Raw genomic sequence first — 21273 nt, forward strand, 5'->3', positions numbered from 1 at the left:
GGGGACACAGAAGAGCTAACACACTGATACTTTTTTTATCAGCAGAGGCTAGTCTTCTTTAGACCTAAATTATTTCCCCTACACAGACATAAAGGAAATAAAACAGAATGAAAGAGTAGTTTGATTCAAAAAAAATTTTTATGTTTACATTTAATTTTTTGGAAAGTATGTAAGTTCAGTTCGTGTTCAAAGAAACTAGGTATTTTGTAAAAAACAACAACAACAATAATGTGTGATGCTTCATACCAATTTCTTTTTTTTTTAACTATTGGCACTGGTTTGGCTCAAAATTCATCAAAATCGTTGGCTTTGTTCCAGTCTTCTCTGAACCACAAAAAAACCAGGAGTAGCCAGAACATGTTTTCTCTGCATGAAATAAATAGGCCAGACTGGGGGCGGAGGGCCTTGGACGGCAGCACTGGCAGTAAGATCTGCTCGCCTGCAGGTAACGCTCACGAGGGAAAGAGGACTAACCTGTGACAGCGCTCGTCAGTGGGGTTAGGCACTGGCTACCAGGAAGCGGAGGGGAGCCACTGCCCAGCAGAAGGGGCAAGAGAAAATGCAGGACCCCTGTTTACACAGCAAGCATGTTGAGAAAAATGTTTAACAGTCACATTTCTTGGGTGGAGAAAGAAAAGTAAAACAAGAGTATGAAGTTGTACCTGGAGCCATGAAAGCACTGAGAAGGACTAAGATTAAGCACTTGAAGCTCCAGTAGAAAGAAAAAGATGGAATCAGGGCAAAAATAATGGAAAATTAAAATTTCAGCAGATTGGAAGGAGTGAAAAAAAAAAAAACAATCACATTTCCAATAATACAACTACATTATGACTATTCTTTCATTACTGAAATAGACTCCTTGCATAAAGGGCTTCGGTGCCTTCTAATTTTTCTGTTCTCAAAGGTTTGGCTGCATTAAGAGATTTTCTCAAGGCAACCCTCCCCTTTTCATGTCCTTGACCGCTTGTATTGACTTAAAAGTGAAGATCCTTTATATAGAAAACAGTTTCCACATTTCGAGATGAACCATTTTCAAAGTAGGTGTTTCCCAGCTTTTAATGACTAGGTGGAGTTATCTGCTGTGAACAACAGTGAGGTGGACTGAACACACCAAACCTCAGGGACGGGTACGTGTGGCACTTACACTGCACCAGAGGATCACGAGTGGGGACCAAGTGAAGCAATGCGCTATCTGTCTGGCTTTCTTATCTCTCCCCTTGGTCCTTTCTGACCACTCCCTGGCTTTATCTTGGAGCTCCAGCTGTCCTCAAGTTCCCTCATCTTCTCCAAGGCCCCGGAGACCTCTTTCAGCTCCAGGCCACTGTGAGCTGTTTTCTAAGTGAGGTTCAACTAACTGCTCTTCCAGATCCCACCCTACTTGACTGGATCAGCCTATAAAAACATTTCTCCAATTTGCCCTGCAATTTGTTATTTAATAGTCTCTTTTACACACCAGACTGTGAGCTCTGTGATGAAGGGGCTGTGAATGTCTTATCTTGGTCTATCGGTTCCTCATCACAAACCCTGGCCATTAGTAGTTGCCCGATAAGAATAGGCTGAATTTAATGCCTAGTTTCATAGGCTCAGGTCCCACATTAATGATAATCATGTCAATGACATGGATTGTGGGCTCTGTGTGGCACATACTTGACCACAAATGCCCATGTAACTTTCCATCTCCTAAAACCACATCCATCATTGCCATTAAAAACAAAAAATCTAAGCCAGCCAGAGCCCTGGACAAGTCTAAGAAGTTATCCAGGGAAATAAATTGTCTTAGAATGAAATATGCTTTCCTTTCCCCACATCTTGTCTGAGGACAGAAGAGCTGTTCTTTCTTTGAAGAGTTAGTTTCCATGGCTACCACAGACATTTCCCCAAATGGTAAGGATCCATGCGGGTTGCATGCTAAAAAGTCAGACTTCTTGTTTCAATCTGTTTTCTAAAAAACGTGTTTTAAAAGCTGTTCTTCAAGAAACATGGGCCTCTTGTCTGACATCCCTTTCTCCAAGAGAAATATTTCAATCAAGTGAGCCACGTCAACCTCATTACATATTTTCTTGAAATACTGCCCCTTAAGAAGTCACCTGAGAAATATACCTGCCTAGACTTGTCAGATTCTGGTTTGAAAGAAAAATAAGGAAAACGTGTACCTGAAGTCTGACTTGGGAAGGTAGCAGAACCATTCAAAATCAACATGTGGGGTGGGACCAGAAGCCCAGGGCCCATCCTGCTTATGCGCCAACACAGTTTGCTGCTAAGGGCCTGGTTAAAGAGAACGAGATGGACAGACAGCTGCACTGTTCAAGGGCAGCTGGGCAGGGGGTGATTTGGGTCTGACTACAGATGAGCCACACTGGCCCAGGGAAGAAGCTGAAACTGAGCCCACCAGCAGGGATGTCCTCAAAGCAATCCCTGTAGGAGTTCCCACCCAAGCCCCACTCACTGGTCACGTCAAAGGCAAAGTGCCTGGAAAGAGGCACCAGAGGAGGTGGGCTCTCTCCCAGGAGTTCCTCCTTGAAGGGCAGGATGGGTGAAGTGTCCTCTCTGAACAACCGGACTTATCTGAGAATAAGGCAACAGCATCCTATCATAGGGAAGACTCAGAGATTCAGAGGCCTACCTCTCAGAAACAGGATCCCAAAGGACCACTTGAACTAGAGTGGGACTTCTTCACAAGCAGTTTTAAGAGGAAAAAGAAACCAGTTTCTTTGAAGTCTTTATATTTCATGATTCTCCTTTACTTTGAGTAATTAATTTGGAAAAGAGAAAGAAACTGACAAAGCATGAAGAATGGAACAGGTCAGGATGTATCAGCACAGACCCCATCTGGTAGATGGGGTCCCACAGGGGGTTCCCCCTCACCACACACAGGAAACGCTGCCAACCGATGAGAGAGCAGCTTGGGCTCTGGAGACAAGCAGATCCAGAGTTCATCCCGAGCTTACTCAGAATCCCTTCCTTACTTGCTGTGTGACTTTGAGAAAAATCGAAACCTCTCTGAGCCTTGCTTCCCTCATCTGTAAAACTGAGGCAAAACACACTTAACTGGAGTAGGTGAGAAGATGGAATGAACCAAACTATATAAGGCACTTAGCCCAGCACTGGGCATCTATCTTAGCTGCTATATTAACAATGAGCAGTAAAGAAAAATTCTCTCACATAATCCATACTCCAGAGTTGACAAATCCACAGATCTCCCCTCATCTGAGAGACACTGGCCCACACCATCTTCCATGTGGTCTCCTTCACTTCTACCCCAGCCTGGACTTCCAGCTCCTCACGCCCACCCCACTACTACAGCCCCCACTGTTCCACCCAGGGAGGCACCAGCTTTGCCTTCTAGGCCCAGCTCGCCTCCATCACCTTAGTGTTCCAACACCTCAACAGCTCCCATAAATTAAAGACAAAACCCCACCTCCCTCATTTGGCATTCCCAACTACACATCCCTCCCTGTGCCCCACTGCTCCCCAACAACACAGAGCACCCGACAGCCCCACTGGCCAACTCCTGAAGCTCCTGTTTTCCCCACCATTTCCGGGATCTGGGCCAAGTCCTCCTTTCTTTACATCCTGACAAATGTCCTTCCTTCAATGACCCACCTGAGTCCGGCTTCTCAGGAGAGCCCTGTCTGCCCTGCCAGCCCTCCACTGCTCTCCCAGAGCACACTGCTCGGCACAGATGGCGCTGAAGGCTACTTGACAGATGGCGGGACGGCGTGTAGTTGTTGGCATCCTCACAGGGAGGGCCATGGAGCTCCTCGATTTATCTCCGTGAGCCTGTCCATAAGTAACGGCATATGACTCAAGGACAGGTGGGCCTCTGGGCAGGTGGGGTGCCATCACCCACTGGATTAGAATCCTTCAGATCCCTCTAGAAAGCCTCCCAGACTCAGAAGCTGAAAAGCCCCAAATGCTTAGAGGCTCTGAATGTGCCAGCAGATAACTTAAACAAAGATTTATTTTAAAGCAGAATTTCAAGGGAATGATCTAGTTCCGAGTGGATTAATATTTCATCCCTGAATCCAAACTAAACTCTTATGACAATCAGACTTTGAGAAATTAGGTTAGTGCTTAAGTGCCACTCCAGGTCCCAGAAAGATGAGGGGCCCTGGAGACAAGAACTGGCTAGTGAATGTTCAGACTGCAAATAAGGCTTTTCAAACTCACAAGAGCAGCCTCCTAGAAGGAGGCAACAAGCTAGCCAACGCTGAGCACACCTCATATCTGCAAAGGTCTTTATGGTTTACACAGCCCCTTCCCATCCATTTCTCTCCTCGGTTCTCAGGACAGCTCTGTAAGAAAAACTGCACAGCACGTGGGGCCACTTTAGGCAGGTGAAAGCCTTGACTTGGAGAAGTGAAGTTATTGATTGAAGTCACATCTCCAGGAAGTGTGGCACTGGGACAAGAACCAGGACCCTGACCTCCAAACTCACACTTTCCCCACTACGACATGCGAAGACCAATAACCACAGCAACTAGTAATCCCCTGGGCCAGAGGAGTCAGCACAGTGTGTGTGTGTGTGTGTGGGGCACTCAGAATCCCCAGCTACAGCAAGGCCATGACCCTCGGCTAGGCCATCCACATCTGCTGGAATTACCAGCACCTCCAGGCTGTCTCTGTAGACTGAAGCTTCTGGCACACATCTCAGGCCAGGTGAGCCCAGACCACAGGGGCTGGGCAACAGTGTCCCAGACCAAGCCAGCCAGCGTCTCTGGTAACCGAGGACCCTCCTTCATTGGGAGACCTCACCCGCACTAAGCCTCTGCACTCTTCGCTGATGCCATCAGTAATTGCCTAAAGTGCAGGGCACCCGTCCAAGGCCCAATCCCCATCACCAAGTGCATCTTCATCCCTGAAGTCCTGTCACCAACTCGGCCTCCTCTCACGCTTCAGCCCTTCCCTGTGCCCTCAGAAACTGCTGCTGCAGAGAGCACGTTCTCCTGTACCCTCCACCTCTTCAAAGGGATCCCCCTTCCTCCTTACTTCATGGGAAACATTGGTCACCCTGGAGCTTACTGCTTTGCTTCCCTTGCAGTCCCTTCCAGACCCCACCTACCTCGGGGTCTCAAGGTGGAGCTGACAGCCCCCTTGCTTTTCTGTTTTTCTCACATCTTGACCAATACTCCCTCATCCTGCTATAAAAATCAAACAACCACCACCAAAAAAACCCTGTTCCTTTGAGGACAGTGCCAATGGGCTATGTGACCTTTCGCCCTTCCTCTGTGTTGTCTTCTACTAACCCCCTGAAGTCTTAGGCTCCTGGCCCCCAACATTCCTCCCCATCCCAAGTTCTACCATCTTCATCTTCCTGGGGGACTCCAGTAGCCCTTGGTTGACCCTGCCAACCCTCGGCTTTTCAAATCCTTGATATATTTTCAACCCTTCGATTTTACCACCCCTAATCATAAATTCAAGCTCTCCACTCTCTGACCACAACCTCCTCTCAGAAAGTTGGCTTGTATTAACTACTCCCACTATAAACATTAACCTCTTTGAAATGTCCAGTCCATTGACCTCCCCCATTTTCTCAGTCCATCAGGCCTCTCCTTCCCTCCTGATCTACCTTAGATTTCATGATCCATCAGTAATCCATTCAATGAAGTTCTTGCTGATACCCTAAACTGTCTTCCATCTTTTTATTAGAGACAGCAAGACTTTCACCCCACATGCACTCAAACACCCCTTTTCTCCATATGTAAGAGCAGGCAAACATGGCTACAGAAAGCCATACAGTGGGATGGACTGACACCAGTGTGGATCCACCACTGCCAGCTTCAAATAGGACTTCAATGCTACTTATCGTCCACCTCACTTCTCTGCTCCCAGCTCCCTACAGTGACTACCTTGAGCCTTCCCCCACTCTCTCTCCTCAGACCCGACTCTGCCACCTACCCCAGCATCATCAACAGTGAACCCCGTCTCCTGCTTCAGAGAAACTACTACGCAGGACTACTCCTAGCTTCCCACTCCCAAACCAAACTGACATCTGCCCCATCTCCTCCTCCTTTCTTCTTGTTACAAAGAAAAGCATTTTTTCCTAATACTACCTGTCTTCTGACACCTTAATAAATTCAGTTTTCTAGTCCTTCCATTTTTTTGAGGTCTTCTTTAATTCCCTTCAGCAGTTTTGTGAAGAGATCTTTTACACCTTTCATTAAATTTATTCCTAGGATTTTGATTTTTTTTAGTCTATTTTTCACATCTTCCATGTCTCTGTTTAACATTTTGAACACATGGAATATAGCTACGTCTCTTCTCATGTCCTTTTCTGCTGATTCTAACTTCTGAGTGAGTTCCAAGTTTGTTGCGATTGATTGATTAAGTCTTCTCTTATGGGCCATGGTATCTGCTTCTTTGCATGCCTAGTGGCCTCTAATTGAATGGTAGACCCTAAGTTTTATCTTGTTGAGTGCTAGGTACTTCTGTATTTCTACAAATACTCTAGTACTCTGTTCTGGGATGCAGTTAAGTAACTTGGACCAAACTGTTTGATCCTTTCAGGTCTTGCTGTAATGATTTGTTAGGTCATTCTGGAGCACTGCTTAGTCTAGGGCAAATTAATTCCTCAGTATTGAGGCATATCCTTTGAGTATTCCACCCAATGTCCTGTGAATCATGAGTTTTTCCAGTCTGGCTGGAGAAAATAAGCAATATTCCTGAGCACTGAACACCAAAACCATCCTTTGTAATCCATTCAAACGTTCTTTCCCCAGCTCTGGGTTAGATCCCTCACATACATGCTGAAAAGTACTCTGCTGAATACTTAAGGGAGACCTTCTGTTGATCTCTGAAGTTCTCTATGAAATTCTCTCATCTCTAGTACTCTATCCTGCTTTACACTGTTCATATTTTAGTTATTTTGGCTTCTTCAGAGTCTTAGCTTCATCTTCTCAACTCAGGAAGATCACAGGGCTCTGCCTTGGTTCCCACTCCTTGTCCTGGGGCCCAGGAATTCTCTTTAGCCAGTAAACCGGGACAATCATGGAGCTTATTTGATTTCCCGGTTCTCAGGGAAATGTTCTTCACTGCCTGATGTCCAGGGTCTTGAAAACCATTGTTTTACATATATTGTCTGGTTTTGGTTTTGTTACAGTTGTTTCAAGTGGGAGGGTAAATCTGGTATCCATTACTGCATCTTGACCAGAAGCAGAAGACTCTTAATTCTATTTTAACGGTATTTTTAAATCAATTTTATCGAGATACAAGTTGTGAACAATAAAATGCACACAATTTAAGCTTATCATTTCTAACAGATTTTTCTTTTTTGATTAGTCTTGCTAAAGACTTATTAATTTTATTAAGCTTTTCAGAGAGTACACTCTGTCTTTGTTAACTTTTCCTATTACTTGCATTTCCTATTTTACTGAGTTCTTTTTTTCCTGCTTTCCCTGAATTTAATTTGCTTTTATTTTCTAGAGCCATTGATGTGAATATAGATCACTGAATTTAAACCTTTCTTCTTTACTACCATAGGTATTTAAAGCTGTAAATTTCTAAGCACTCCTTTAGATGGATAATGCAAATTTTGAGATGTATTTTCATTATTCAGTTTAAAATTTTTCTCATTTAAATTATTTTTCTTTAAATTCTAAATTATTTAGAGATGTGTTACTTAATTTTCAAATATTGTGAACGACTTTCTAGACAGATCATTGTTAGTGGCTTCTATTTTAAATCAATTGCTATTAGAAAAAAAACACTTTGCAAGATTTCAATCTTCTGAGACAGACTTTTTATTTTTAACAGCCAAGACGTCATCTATCTTGGTGAATGTTCTATGTGCACTTGCAAAGAATGTGTATTCTGCAGTTATTGGATATAGTGTTCTATAAGTATCAATTAGGTCAGTTCGGTTGGTAGCATTCAGATGTTATCTATATTTAGTTTTTTTCATCCCTTTGCTCTTCAATTATTGAAAGAGAACTATAAAAATTTATCTGTTTGTGAACTGATTTATCCACTTAATTTTGACAGCTTTCCCTTCATGTATTTTAAAGCTTATTAGATACAAACTCATTCAGAATCATCGTTCTCTTGGTGAATTGACCCTTTTAGGAACATGAAATGTCTCTATCTCTGAAATATCTCCATCTCTGCAAATATTCCTTGTATAGAAGTCTATTTTATATATTTGGTACTAATGTATTTACCCCTTTCTTTTATTTTTAATCTGTCTTTATATTTGTAATATCTTGCATTCAGCCTGACAATTTGTCCTTTAATTAAAATGTACCCATTTGCATTCAATCCAATTATTGATACAGTTGGGTTTATGTCTACCATCTTACTATTGGCTTTTTTTGTTCATTCCATGTTTTTTCCTTATCTGTTATCTCTCAATTTGTTTCTATTGACTGCCTGCATCTTGATTATAGATCAGGTTTTCCTGCTTCTTTTTATGTCCTGTAATTTAAATGATACAGGGGAACATTTGGGGAACATCTGGATTTTGGTGTCTTCCTTTAATGGGTGCTGATTTGTTTTGGCAGGTGTTTAATTGACCACTTGACCTGATCCTTTTGATGCTTGTTTATAAGACTTGTTAAGGCAAGTCTAGAGCGGCTCTTACTCCAGGGCTACAGTCTCACCCCTAATGCCTGGCTTTTCTGTGGTCTCAACTGAACGTCCAGTGTATTCATCAAGATCAACCTTCTCCAGTTGGTCAGAATCCCTCTGTCTCCCAACACTGAGATTTCCAGCAGCTCCCAGCTTTGTAGTAGCTGTTCTCTACCACGCCTCCCTAAATTCACTTGGTACACGGCAGCTTAGTACATGGTCAAATATTTCAGAGAATCCTTATTCAGATTTTCGGAGCCCTGTTTCTGCACACCTCTCTCCAGTACTCTTCCCTGAGAACTCCAGCTATCTCTATCTCGGCAGCCCATAATCTGCTCTTTGCCTCTTGAGCAAATAGACCACCATCCTCTTCTGGGCTCTGCCTCCCTGAGCCACAATTCTAAAAGCATCGCTGGGCAGAAAGCCAGGACAATTGTGGCGCTTACTTCATGTGTTTCCCTTCTCTTAAGGAACCCAATCCTATGCTGCCTATTTCCATCTCTGGAAAAAAAAAAAAAAACCTGCTTCATATATTTTGGCCAGTTTTATAGTTGTTTATAGTAAAAGGTCCATTCTGGCCCTGTTACTCTACTGTGGCTAGAAAAGGATTACAATAGCCTCGAACCACCCACATCCAGTCCTGCATCCATCCAGTCCATTCATACTACTGCAGCCAGAGTGACTTTTACAAGCTGATCCCCCCCCAACATTAGGAAACAATTTTAAACAATCATAAAAGTAGAAAGACTTATACAGTGAACACAGATGCCTACCACGTAGTTTCCACAATTAACATTTGCTAATATTTTTTGTATCTCTTATCTCTCTCTATACAACCATAAAGTTACCTTTTTATTTTTGAAGTATTTTAAGGTAAGTTGAAGACATCAGAACACAGAGTAATTTTTGTGAAACACAAATATAAATTACATCACTTCTGGCTTAAAAATCATCACGGGTTCCTTTACCTTTTAGCTAATGGCCAAAACTCATGACCTGGTCTTGAAGGACCTTTATGATCTGGGTTTTGCTCATCAGTCTCTCTTCTCTCCCCTCTTCCTTCCCAGCCCCCGGGGTACCTGCCATTCCAGCTCTGTTCAGTTTCTCCAACGCCCTCTACTCCTTCCCATTGTAGGGCCTTTGCATGGGCTTTTCCTTTGACTGTAATACCCTCCCCTAGCATCCTCTCCCATCTTGCCTGGATATAATGGCTCTTCATTCATCCTTCCATTCCTCCAGGACTCTTCACCCTGGACATCCATTGTGCCTGTTAAACACTCTCACAGCACCATGTACCTTTCTCTCAAAGAACTCGTAAAAGTTTATAATTTTTGTCTCCCTCATTAGATATAAGCTTCATGAAGACAAGTCTCCATTTTGTTTCACCACTGAAACTCCAGTGTCTAGGAAGGTGCTTGGCAAATACATCTACCACTGTGTAGGCACTCAAAAAATATTCATTGGTGGGTGGGTATAACTCAGTGGTAGAGTGCATGCTTAGCATGCATGAGGTCCTGGGTTCATTCCCCAGTACCTCCATTAAAAATTTTTAAAACTATTCATTGAATGATGATTAAGCAATTTCTTCCTAAGGAATCTAAGAGAAAAATACCTAGCAAGATTTTCTGCTTCTTATTAGTCTGCTACATTGAACCCAACCAGGTAGTACAGGGTCAGCCCTAATATCACCTCCAGGCCACACATAGTTGCCCTCGTCCAGATTGCTGGGAACAAAGTTGTTCAGAAAGCCCTCCAAGACAGGTAATTCACCATTTACCAGTGCTCTTTTAGCCCTGACCCATCCAAATTCTCATAACACTGTGGATCTGTACCTTCATTTCCTTCTCAGAGATATAGCTCTGACTCTCAGAGGGGTTTTTTGTTTGTTTGTTTGTTTGTTTCAGAGGAAATATCTTTAATACTATCTTTAAGAGTTTAAAACAAGACAGTGTCCAACAACTCACTCTGTGCCCCTCCCCACAAACTCTCATCTTACAGACCAGGGCAATAATAACGGCTCTCCTTTGCCTGGTGGGACCTGCAAGTGCTCTCACAGGGGAGAAGGATATTTTCATCTTGGGTGCCTCATTTGCTTAAACACTAAAATGTTCTAGGAAAGGAACAACTGCTGAACTTTAAGAAGAGCTCCCTGTACTACGGACATACGGGTCTTGGTACACTGAGCTGCCCCCACTACACCAATATTTGATTTCTGTAAGCAATTTTATCAGCCTATAAAAGAATATTACACAGAAGAGAAAAAAACTGGCAGAGGTTAACAGTAGCACCTTAGGGCAGCTGTCAATACATTTCTCACAGAAGTTAAATTATTAAATTCATAAATAACCCTTTCACTGTAGAAGTAATCGCAGTTGTTAGTACCACCAACCGAACAGGGAACACAGGAAAATTATGGCTTTAATTTCAACCATTAAGGTACCAGCAGTTTTATCAAGAGCTGAGCCTTTGCATGAAAGCACTGTGATGAATTCTGCTTTAGGACAGAGCTCTCCACTGGCAAAATGGGTGCTCAGAAGGGCACATGGGGCCAGAGGTGCCTCCTGGGTCCTCAGAGGTTTTTGCTATGTGCTATAAAAAAAAGAATTCAGTCAGGAATAGATGACAGCCGCAGCTGATGAGTGAGAGAGCTCTGCTGAATCTGCTGCTAGTGCCTGGCTGCTGTCCACTGCTGTTGCCAGGGAAACAGACGTCAGCTTGATGGAAACAAGGATCAGCGAAAACTTTCACTTACCTCGTTTCCACTGATCCCAACAGCCATTTCTATGGAAACAGCAGCTACGAGCCAGCAGCAGAGAGGTTACCACTCACTTGTTGACATCAGATGTGGCTACCGGCCTGTGCATTTCAGGTACCATAGTACCAACAGCACCAGGATCTTGCTGTCAGCTACCTCCGACAGCCTTTTAACTCTGCAACAAGCAAGTTCAGTGTTTAAAAGTATATGGAAATGTTTAGCTTGGTTCTTCATTAGAAAAAGGAAATTTAGCATTCTTCCATGTAAAGCTTAAATGGGGCTTAATTTCTTGTTCTACCAAAGCCAAACCACGTGAAGTTACTAAAGGACCACAGACCTTTCTCTCAGCCTTTCAACCCTACTCACAACATTACTTCCAAGTTCAAGAAAAGAGACCTCTGACTGTGTGGACAAATCATTCACATATTAGCCTAATCAAACCAAAGGCAAATCCAGCTAAATATGGGCAAGTATTTAGCTACAAGTGATCATTCAGGACATCTTTGCCTGGAATTCTGCCAGTCTGACCATCATTAATAATTACACACAGGAAAATCTTTTTTTTTTAAACTGGATGAACTCTCTACAAAGAACCCTTTATTTTTAGACTAGACCTCTATGTGCCTTCATAATCTGTTGGTCAAGATATGGAAGCAACTCATTAACTCAATACAATTTTATTTTGTAATATAGTGGTAACCAATCATGCTGATAGCCTGGTTATCCCATTACCTAACAATACTCTATTTCAATGTTGTAAGCAATTCGACTACTCTTCTAAGATGCAGATATGTGTATGTACAGGAAATTTTGTTGTTCAGATGTTGGTAAAGTATTGAATGAGAGCAAAATCTAATCCCAGTCATGAATAATTTATAAGAATGCCTATTTCCAGAGGGTACGTCATCACAAGCAAAACCACCACCATCTACCTACTTGGGTTGCCAACATTTAAGGGGAGGCAATCAGAGGCAATCTCTGATTTACCATGGCTCATAATGGTGTGAATTTAATGGACCTGGGTGTAAATTATGCTGGCTCCTAAATCTGAACCTATTCTGTAAAATTCTGATGTAATACAGTACAGTCTCACACCACCACCACATTCCCTCTGCATCCCCCTGGACCAGAAGTTACACAAGTAAAGTAACCATGACCAAATCTCTATCTAGGTTTTGTATTCCAACTCTTTCCACTATCACCAAGCATCCTTTTCCCCCAGTTACTGTGGATTAAAAGAAACCAAGTGGGTTGAAGAAAAATGGGAGTGTCCTGGACAAATGTGAATGAAGTCTGAGGATTAGGAGATGAAATTAATCAATCAGGCTTTTTTTTTTTCTTTAAAAAAGTGATTAAGATAGAGGTTCATCTCAATATTGGTCAGTTTGGTATACAATTAAAGAGCCTTCATTTTATGACACTGAATTTATAAAAGAAAAGAGATCTGTGTGGATAAATATTTTATGTATGAAGGAAGATCCAAGCACCAAGACAACAGTATTAAAAACAACTGAATAGAAAACCTATTCATACCATAGGATCCTAAAATTGCCCTTTGGATTCACTGTGAAAAATGGCATGTGGGCCTGATTTCAAAGGCTAACAGAAAGCAGATGCATCAAAGTCTGGGTTACATTACACTAATCTCTTAAGGGTCTTTTTATCTAATCTCTTTCTGGCCACTGCTAAATGCCAGGGATATGACTGCCACTATATAAATATCAGATTATCTAAACTTCTCAGGAGAAATCCATCTAATAGACATCAGAACCTATCTAAGCACTGTGGGTCCTTAGTCTATCTTGGGCAGAGACAAAGGCGAATCAAATCTCTCCTTAACAAGGTCGTATAATTGACCAACTTCTTAATAATTTTCATTTTATCCTCCTGCACCTCTAATAGCATTGCTGAACATTAGATCCTCTAAAAGCAGAAAGCACAGAGACTATTTAGTTTATTAACTCCTGAGTGAAATCGACATGCAAATTAACCCCAATCTATAGGCTTGGTTCTCAAGGAAAAAATTTAGTTTAAAAAGACTGAGTTGATTAGATTTTTCTTGCATCAAATCTCACTCTATACGCTCTTCCTCAAGCAAGTATCCTAACAGTGACCAAGCTCTCTCCACTCTCCAGCTCACTAACTCCTCATGCAACTCCACATGGTTCATATTATTAACATCATTTCACAGACAAGGAGAGTAAAGCTCAAAGACCCAAGTCATTTTACCAAATCTCACAGTTGGTAAAAACTAGAGCAAAGAGTCCAGTCTTGATTATCCGACTCTAAAGCTGATGTTTAACCACTATGTTACAGAAATGCCATTCTCCTCTATTTGTGCAAGAGGAAAAACCAGACATAACCTCAATGATAATTTAGAGCTGCATAATACTTCAGAGCTGACAGAGAACCTCCACAGCCTCCTTGGGACACTGAGTACAGTATTAACATGCGTACAAAGGATGTTTCTCTTGGTCACCTCCTGGGAAGTCCAGAAAACGGTATATTTTAGTTTCCAAACAGCCCCCTTAGTTGTTCCCACTTCACTCAGGGAGGGGACTAGCAGGAGGTCCGTGGATTTAAGATACATTCAATGAGTACAATTCTTCATAGGATATATTCTTCAGAGCACTTCTACATTCATTAGTTGACCTCAAGTCAGCCACCCTGCAGGGAAGGCAGCACGGCAGGACCCCAGTTTGAGGGCGAGGGGATTGAAGTCCTGGCTGCTCGGTGAAGTCACAGAGTTGCTGCGTGACACTGGCAGGACCAGAAACCAGGCCTTCCAGTTCCTGTCTCATCTACCAGTCCCTTCCTGGGGGTCTTCACTCCCATTCAGGGGCTCGGAGGGCCCTCTGCCTAACTGCGGGTATACCTGGCATGGGGTGGGCCCCTGTCCATGACCACCATTTCCCCGGGGAACCCGGCAGTGTGTCTAAAGAAGCAAAGCTCTGAAACACCACTGCGTGTTCTTATCTGACCTACCTACTGGCACAAACCCCAAAGGGGACGAGGAGTTAGGTGAACCATTTCAGAAGTGAAAAACCATCAAAGCCACCTTAAGAAGAGACATAATCTGTCTGAATCATAGGCTTCACTGAGACAGCCTTTCCAAACCCTGGTCATCATGGGACCATCTCCTTAAAGACGACTTAATGTGAAATAGCCACCCTGGTTACAGATGTTCTCGGCTCCTCCCACAGCACACAATCACCAGAGATAAGTCTTTACCCAGGACCGTGCTCAGCTACATGGGGCTGAAGTTCACAAACTTCATACTCACCTTGAGAAAAAGGGTCGGTGGTAAAACCAATGTTTTCCCAACGTATATCAGTCTTAACAATGCTTTAAAAATGTACCAACATGAAATTAAGCATGTAGATTAAAATCTGTTCAAGGATACAATAGGATGGCATGGCCATACAGGAAAAAGGAGGAGCCAAGGAGCAGAAACAAATATTTCCACATGGTTAACAGACTTAAAGACACACAGCATCATTTAATGACTCTTCATCAGAAAGCAGCAGCACAGTCTTAAGTGTCTAAAATGGGAGCCTTTTAATTCAGGGCTTTCCAGATTACATCTGTGTCAGTCTGATGGTCGCTAAGGGACCATCCGACCTAAGTCATCTTCCTTTTAACATTTACGTCCTTCAGGTTTTGTACTCCCTCTAGAGTGCCCCCCCCCCAAAAAAACTGGGAAGAACCCTAAGGTTAAAATCAAAAAATTTTTACGTCAGCTTTAACAAGAAAATGAATACAAATGACCCATTTAGATTTTTTTGTTGCTCTGGGGGAAAGTCAAGGAGGAAGGAGGGCAGAGGCAAGGAGGACAGAGGACAGAGAAGCCCAGGTAGCTAACTCTTAGGGGAGGAAGGAACATGCCAGCTCATCATCAGTACCCCCAGTCACACTCCCCCCACCCACGCCCCCGCAGATGCCTTATCTTTTAAGATCTAGCTCACAGACAGGCAGCTTTCACAGCCCCTCAGTCTCCACCTCTACTCTAGCTTGGCCATCCTGCACTGCTTAACAATGTTTCCCTCACCAGACGATGAACATCTGAGCATAAGGCCCCCATTTATGTCTCAGACATCTTGGCACCCTAGCCTCTGGCCGAGAGCCGGGCACTCAACAGGAACTCGGGAAATGCTGACCAAATGAGCGAACACCGCTGAGAGACTGCTCTGCAGACGTGGTTCTTACTTTCCACAAAGTGCCCCCCAGCATTTCCCACCAAGTGGCCTTACAGGTAGGGCAGAATCAGTGTGCAGCCCCCAGGAGCTGGGGCACAATGTGGAACTCATGGACAATTGCTGGGAAGTCTTAGATTTTATTTTTAAAGTTCACATATCATTTGACTCCTTCATAAAGGATCTAGTTTTGTTCTGACACAAAAATGTTTTACAATTACTTATTTTCCTAAACTATGTTTAAGTAAACTCTTCGATTTATCATGATGGGTGCCTATTTTCATCTTCCAGCTTTGGGTACCCCCTGGGGGGGGGAAGCATATATTTAAAACTCACCATGATAATGAGAAGTCCCTCCCCCCCATTTTTTCCCTCTTTTTCAGATGCTCCATCCTGCTGGGGTGATGTTCCTGCTCTGGGGAGCTCTAAGATAAGGCATGTCACAGGCACTGTTAAAATTAGTCGTTTCCATGGCCTCAGTTTAGTTGGGTTTAGAAGACATGGGGCGCCAAGGAATTCACAACAGAGCTGCTGTTAACCTTGTATGGGCCTTTCCTGTGGTGAAATCAACATGAGACTGTTTCTCCTGGGATAAATTCCACCCTTACAATCCCAACGCTAACCTAAGGCGATGGAAGGTGTTAGGAGGAAGGTACTTTTCAAAGTTTTAAGTGAAAGAACAGGAGGCCTGGGGGCCATTCATCTGCAGAAAGAAGCTTTGGTCTGGGTGGTGGGCAGGGGTATGCTGTCACACCCCTACCTCAGTCCCAGCCCATCCCCCCACTCCTCTCACTGTGGGACAGAGGCTCCTGGACAGGGGTTTCACGTGACAGGGTGTGCCCATGGTGTAAAAAGTGACCACACCTAGTCAAACAGAATTCTAAATTTATTATCCCCTGAAAACAGGCTGGGGAGGCTAGAGGGAAGATGAGGAAAGGAAGCAGAAATGGGTAACTAGCTCTGTTTTCTGCTCTGGAAAAAGCAGCGTTTAGAAAAGTGCGATAAAGGTCTCTCCATTGATTCAGTATTGCATAAAGACATCACCTCCCCCAGATAGAAGCTCAGAAAGACAAAGATAAAGAGAGTGAGGAATAGATAAACTGACTTGGAATCAAGTCTATCAACAGGATCTCTCTCCTGAGGATGTCTGAGCTCAGGGAGTGACAAAGGCTCCTCTGGGGACATGGGCGCCTCCTGGGCTTTGGCCACTCCAAGCCCCCCATCAATGGTGATAACCTGGCACTGCTCCTGAGGGTCTGGGAGCCCCAGTTCCCTTCTCTGGGGTCCTCCCTTGTCTGAGGTCCTCCCCTGTCTGGGGTGGCTGTGGGACGGGAAGGGTGCACGGCTGCCCAGAAGGGCTCTGGGATGGTGACTACCGGCAGGGCTAAGGCCCCCTCCTGACCCAGTCTCCACTGAAACCCCTTGATGGACGGTCAATCCACAGAGCCGAGGTGGTCAACAAAATGAAATGTCAAAAACAGTGACTGAGTGACAAGGACAAGGATAAGGCTATAGGAATTTAGATGCAAAAGCTGATTATTACTCTGTATTAAAGAAAGATTCTACAAGTTATGATTAAAAATGAATTTGAGGGAACATTCTCACAATGACAGCAGCAGAAAATGATCCTGAGCTAATAAATGATCCCGATCTGAAGGATGTGCGATTTTGAAACTGTTTATTATTTATGTGCTAACCTAAGCCTATTTCTCCTTTACCATGAAATCTGAAACACCACTGGAAACATTCATGATACATTGTGGGTAACTTAAAAAGGCCACGATATGTACCAAAGGGAAGAAAACCACAAAAGACAAAGGCCCTTTCCTGGGTGAGACCAAGGCTGGGAATCCTTTTACTCAGTTTTAATCTACTTCTACACACGGGCATATTAATGCGACTAGCTTCAGGGAAACAGTTTCATTAAATTACTTGCGTTTGGCAAGCATCATAAACACAGAATCTCACAAACAGATACAAGCAGAAAGAATCACAGTTTAGTCCAAAAGCAACACACAGAGGGGACATCAGAGTCCACACGCATGCAGAGAAAGCCGCAGGGAGCAGCTAGGGGACACGCAGAGCCGCCTGACATGTGGCAGCAGCAGAATGTGGAACATGGATCCAACTGCTTACCCACTAAGGACACCAAGAACCAGGTTAAGGACGAAAAATGAGCCAAGGATGATCAGACTAACAAAATACACCCATGGCCATTCCCATCCTATCGCATCATTTACCTGTAAAATGTAAGGAGATCAGTTATCAGTTATCCATTTGCCAAAGAGCAGAGCCCCAGGACCAGCTGCCAGACCACTAGGGCTTTGACCGAAGACTGGTGCTCCTAGGATGGGACCCCGCCAAGGGCCTTCCATTTTGGTTCCTTCAGTGAGGACATGTTCTGCTGCTGAAACCTACCAATGTGGCCCACAAAAAGTCATTTAGCTACTGCTTTGTACCAATTAATCTGCATTACATTTGGATCCAGACCAATAAAGCAATTACAGATATATCTCCTTTTAGGACGGACAAATGGGCAAGCAATGCCAACTATTTAAATCCCAAGTGACAACACTGATTAATTTCTGGTCAATAACTATCCTATAGCTTTCCTTCTTGAAGGCTGGTGAGGTTCCAGGAATCAGCTTGATTTGGGAAGCCTCAGCAGAAAAGAAAGCTAAGCATCTTGGAGGACACAGAAAATGCTTGGCACCCGCCTGGCGGCCCCCACCAACAAAGCCTGTGTGGTCTTGGCAACTGTCCTCAGAACTCTGCTTTCAAGATGAAAGAGGTGTAGCTTACCCGCTCAATACACCAAGTACAAGATTTAGTACGAAAAATGACCCAAAGATGACGAGACTGACAAAATACACCCAGGGCAATTCAAATCCCATAGCATCATTCATCTGCAAGAAATAAGACGGTCTCATAGGAGTGGGTTAAAAAGAGAATCTAATAAGGAGAGAGGATCACATTAGAGACAGCATTCTATACATTGAATGAAACATTTACTTTGCTTCAAATCAAACAACAGTAACCAAAGCACATTCATTATATATTCTCAACACACACACACACACACACACAGTCACCAAAGTTTTCTGGGCAAATAATAGCAACAGCAACCTTTGGCCACTGGGAGGGAAATCAGCTGGGATTTGGCTCTTTCTCACAGGAAACTGTCTTGATAAGGGTTTTTTCAGAAAAGATTTTTGTAGAAGAAAAACTGCTGCTTAGCTGGAAACTATTTTCTACTCTTCTCAAGTTATTAGTACTATTTTTGCTTTCAAAATTTGTGATGGTGGAAAAGTCTTAGTTACAGGGACAAATTTGCAACATTTGACTCTATAAATTTTTTTCTTAAAAACCAAACAAAACACCCTGAGGGGGGAGGGCATAGCTCAATCGATAGAGCACATGCTCAGCATGCACAGGGTCCTGGGTTCAATCCCCAGTACTGCCTCTAAAAATAAATGAATAAAACTAATTTCCTCTCCCTCCTCCCCGCAAAAAACAACCCTGAAATAATAACTTTCCATTAGTAGCCAACCTATCCAAGGAAACCTAATCCACTTTAAACCTGTATTATCTGCAATCAGTGAGTGCAAGCACAGCTAAATTAATTCAAAGAAGGAAAGTATTCAGAAGTCAGCTAACTGACACACATTCAAGGGTATTTTGGGGAATGAGATTTTTCCCAATTGCATCCATGGGAAGGATCTAGGAGAAGGGAAAGAAAAAAGCCCCTCTCCCCTACACCTAGCTTGAACCAACAAGACCCACCCTTGGAGAGCTGGCTCCAGCAGTGAGCTTCCCAAAGGAATCTGGCGCCCCTAATTCTGGGACAAGCTCAAGCAGCGCAGTCAGACATGGCTGCCCCAACACATCTTCCCGGGAGAGGTTCAGTCATGAGCAATTTCCCTGCTGGAATAAACAGGTGTTTTAAGGTTCACGGCTGGATGGAACTTAACAGCAGCACAAGTTAGCATTAAATTGGGCAAACACTTCTCCCAGAAAGAAGTTGTTAAGGACCAGTCAGGGGACAGAATGAATGACGTCATGCTTGACTTTGCTAGAACACCCAGAATCTCCAGCTAATAGAACAGTATACAGTCTGGGCCAATTCATAGTTCTTGTGTGCAGGGTCAAGCCCTTAGGACTTAAAGCATGCGCTTTCCTCTACATTATCCGGCTCTAGGTTTTAGCTTTACAGAATGAAGCTCATGCATTTCACTGTTTGTTTCATGCAGAAACCAAATAGAAAAAGAAAACATCAAAAAAAAAAAAAAAAAAAAAAACAACTAACATCTGTTGCTGAAGTTGAAGGAGAGGGCATTAAATCCCTTCTGAAACACCTGTTTGGCCACATGAAAATTGATGTGCTCAATAGAACTCATATCAGTCTGCACATCTTACATTGGCAATTAGGGTAATGAATGAGCCAGGGCCGTGGCTGCAATTGTTGATCTAATTAAGTTGGATAAACTAATTTCAGCAGGAAGGCCCAGGGTAATTCTTCCAAAGCAACTGTGCCACTAAACTTATTTAAAAACCCATGAGCAGAGGAGAAGAAACAGGCTGCCTGGTGTAGTGGCCAGAGCTCAGCCTGAAGTCAGACCCTTCCACAGAGACCTCTGTGGGCCCATTTCCTCTCTGCTGGAGCAGGAGGAATGCACGTGGCAGGGCAGTGTGTGCTCATGGGGAGGGAAGGATGTGCACGTCCAGGGCCCACACCAGGAGACTCTGTGCTCCCACACTGTGGCAAAGTAGGTCAGCCGTCAGCCGACACTCTGCCCTGCCCATCCTCTTTCAGGCCTCAGTCCCATGGCCCAGAGAATGGCTCCAGGAACAGCTGTCTGCTCCCACTTGAGAGGGAACTTTTCCTCCAAATAAAGAAACTTTTAATTGTTTAGGAATCAGTGTTCAACAGACTCCTATTCTCTCATTTGCTCAAATCAGAAATATTACCTGGAATAACAGCTGGGGGCTGAGGGGAAAACCAAGGCCACAGGAGACTTTAAATTTCCAGAAGGTGGGAAAGAGAAACAAAAATTAAGCTTTAGGGGCCAGTCTTTCTCCCAACTAAACCTTCTCAACAAGGGTCTCTTTTCAGAGGCTAGTATTTCTTAGACCTTACCACACACATGGGACAAGTCAGAACTGGCAAGCTGGTCCCCCAAACCCCCACATGAAAATAGAGACTGTGCTTGGGATTTTGTCTGCATGGTCTTTGTCAACAATGGAGAAATCGGCATGAGCTCAGGCATTTCAATTTAGATTTTTGAAGTATATCAAAGTCTTCATGTGGTGTCACCCAGTACTCAGGAAATAATAATCCATTTGGTTTCAGTTTTCCCTCACTTCAAAGGCTGAAATGCACATCCATGTCTCCAATTAAAGGCTAACCTGAGGCTTTTTGTTTTTTTCTAACTGTTGCTAACACTACTAGAAACTTGATATATTGGTGGTACTTCCCTGAGCATGGAATAAGAGAAAGGCGAAGAAAGGCAAGCTGTTGGTGAAATAGAGAGGGGTCTCCCAGATAACAGGAATGAAGGAGACTGTCAGCTTGGCTGAGACAGAACTTCCCGTTCGGTCTGACAGCCAGCGCTGCCATGGATGTGCTGAGAAAAGAGCTTGGCACTAAAGCAAAAGGCCATAAACAATTTATATGGATAGCTCTCTCCTGAAACCAATACTATTTTACTTAATTTCCTATACTTAAAAACATTTCCTCCAAGTTGAAAGAAAAAAATGAAATCA

The 21273-nt window shown here is 43.5% G+C and overlaps 1 protein-coding gene across 8 annotated transcripts in view; it reads right to left on the minus strand.

Annotated features, from left to right (window-relative positions):
• Positions 1-21273, minus strand: part of CACNA1D (calcium voltage-gated channel subunit alpha1 D) — a 295056-nt gene that overhangs the window by 109358 nt on the left and 164425 nt on the right. For 6 of the 8 annotated variants that reach the window (XM_074344649.1, XM_074344648.1, XM_074344651.1 and 3 more), the window contains exon 8: positions 17647-17750. In XM_074344649.1, coding sequence (XP_074200750.1) covers positions 17647-17750 — 104 coding nt within the window. Of the gene's footprint in view, positions 1-17646; positions 17751-18312; positions 18417-21273 lie in introns of all 8 variants that reach the window. The other 2 variants (XM_074344650.1, XM_074344647.1) reach the window with 1 other exon arrangement.

The sequence above is a fragment of the Camelus bactrianus genome, chromosome 17 (genome assembly GCF_048773025.1).
Source record: "Camelus bactrianus isolate YW-2024 breed Bactrian camel chromosome 17, ASM4877302v1, whole genome shotgun sequence".
NCBI lineage: Eukaryota > Metazoa > Chordata > Mammalia > Artiodactyla > Camelidae > Camelus > Camelus bactrianus.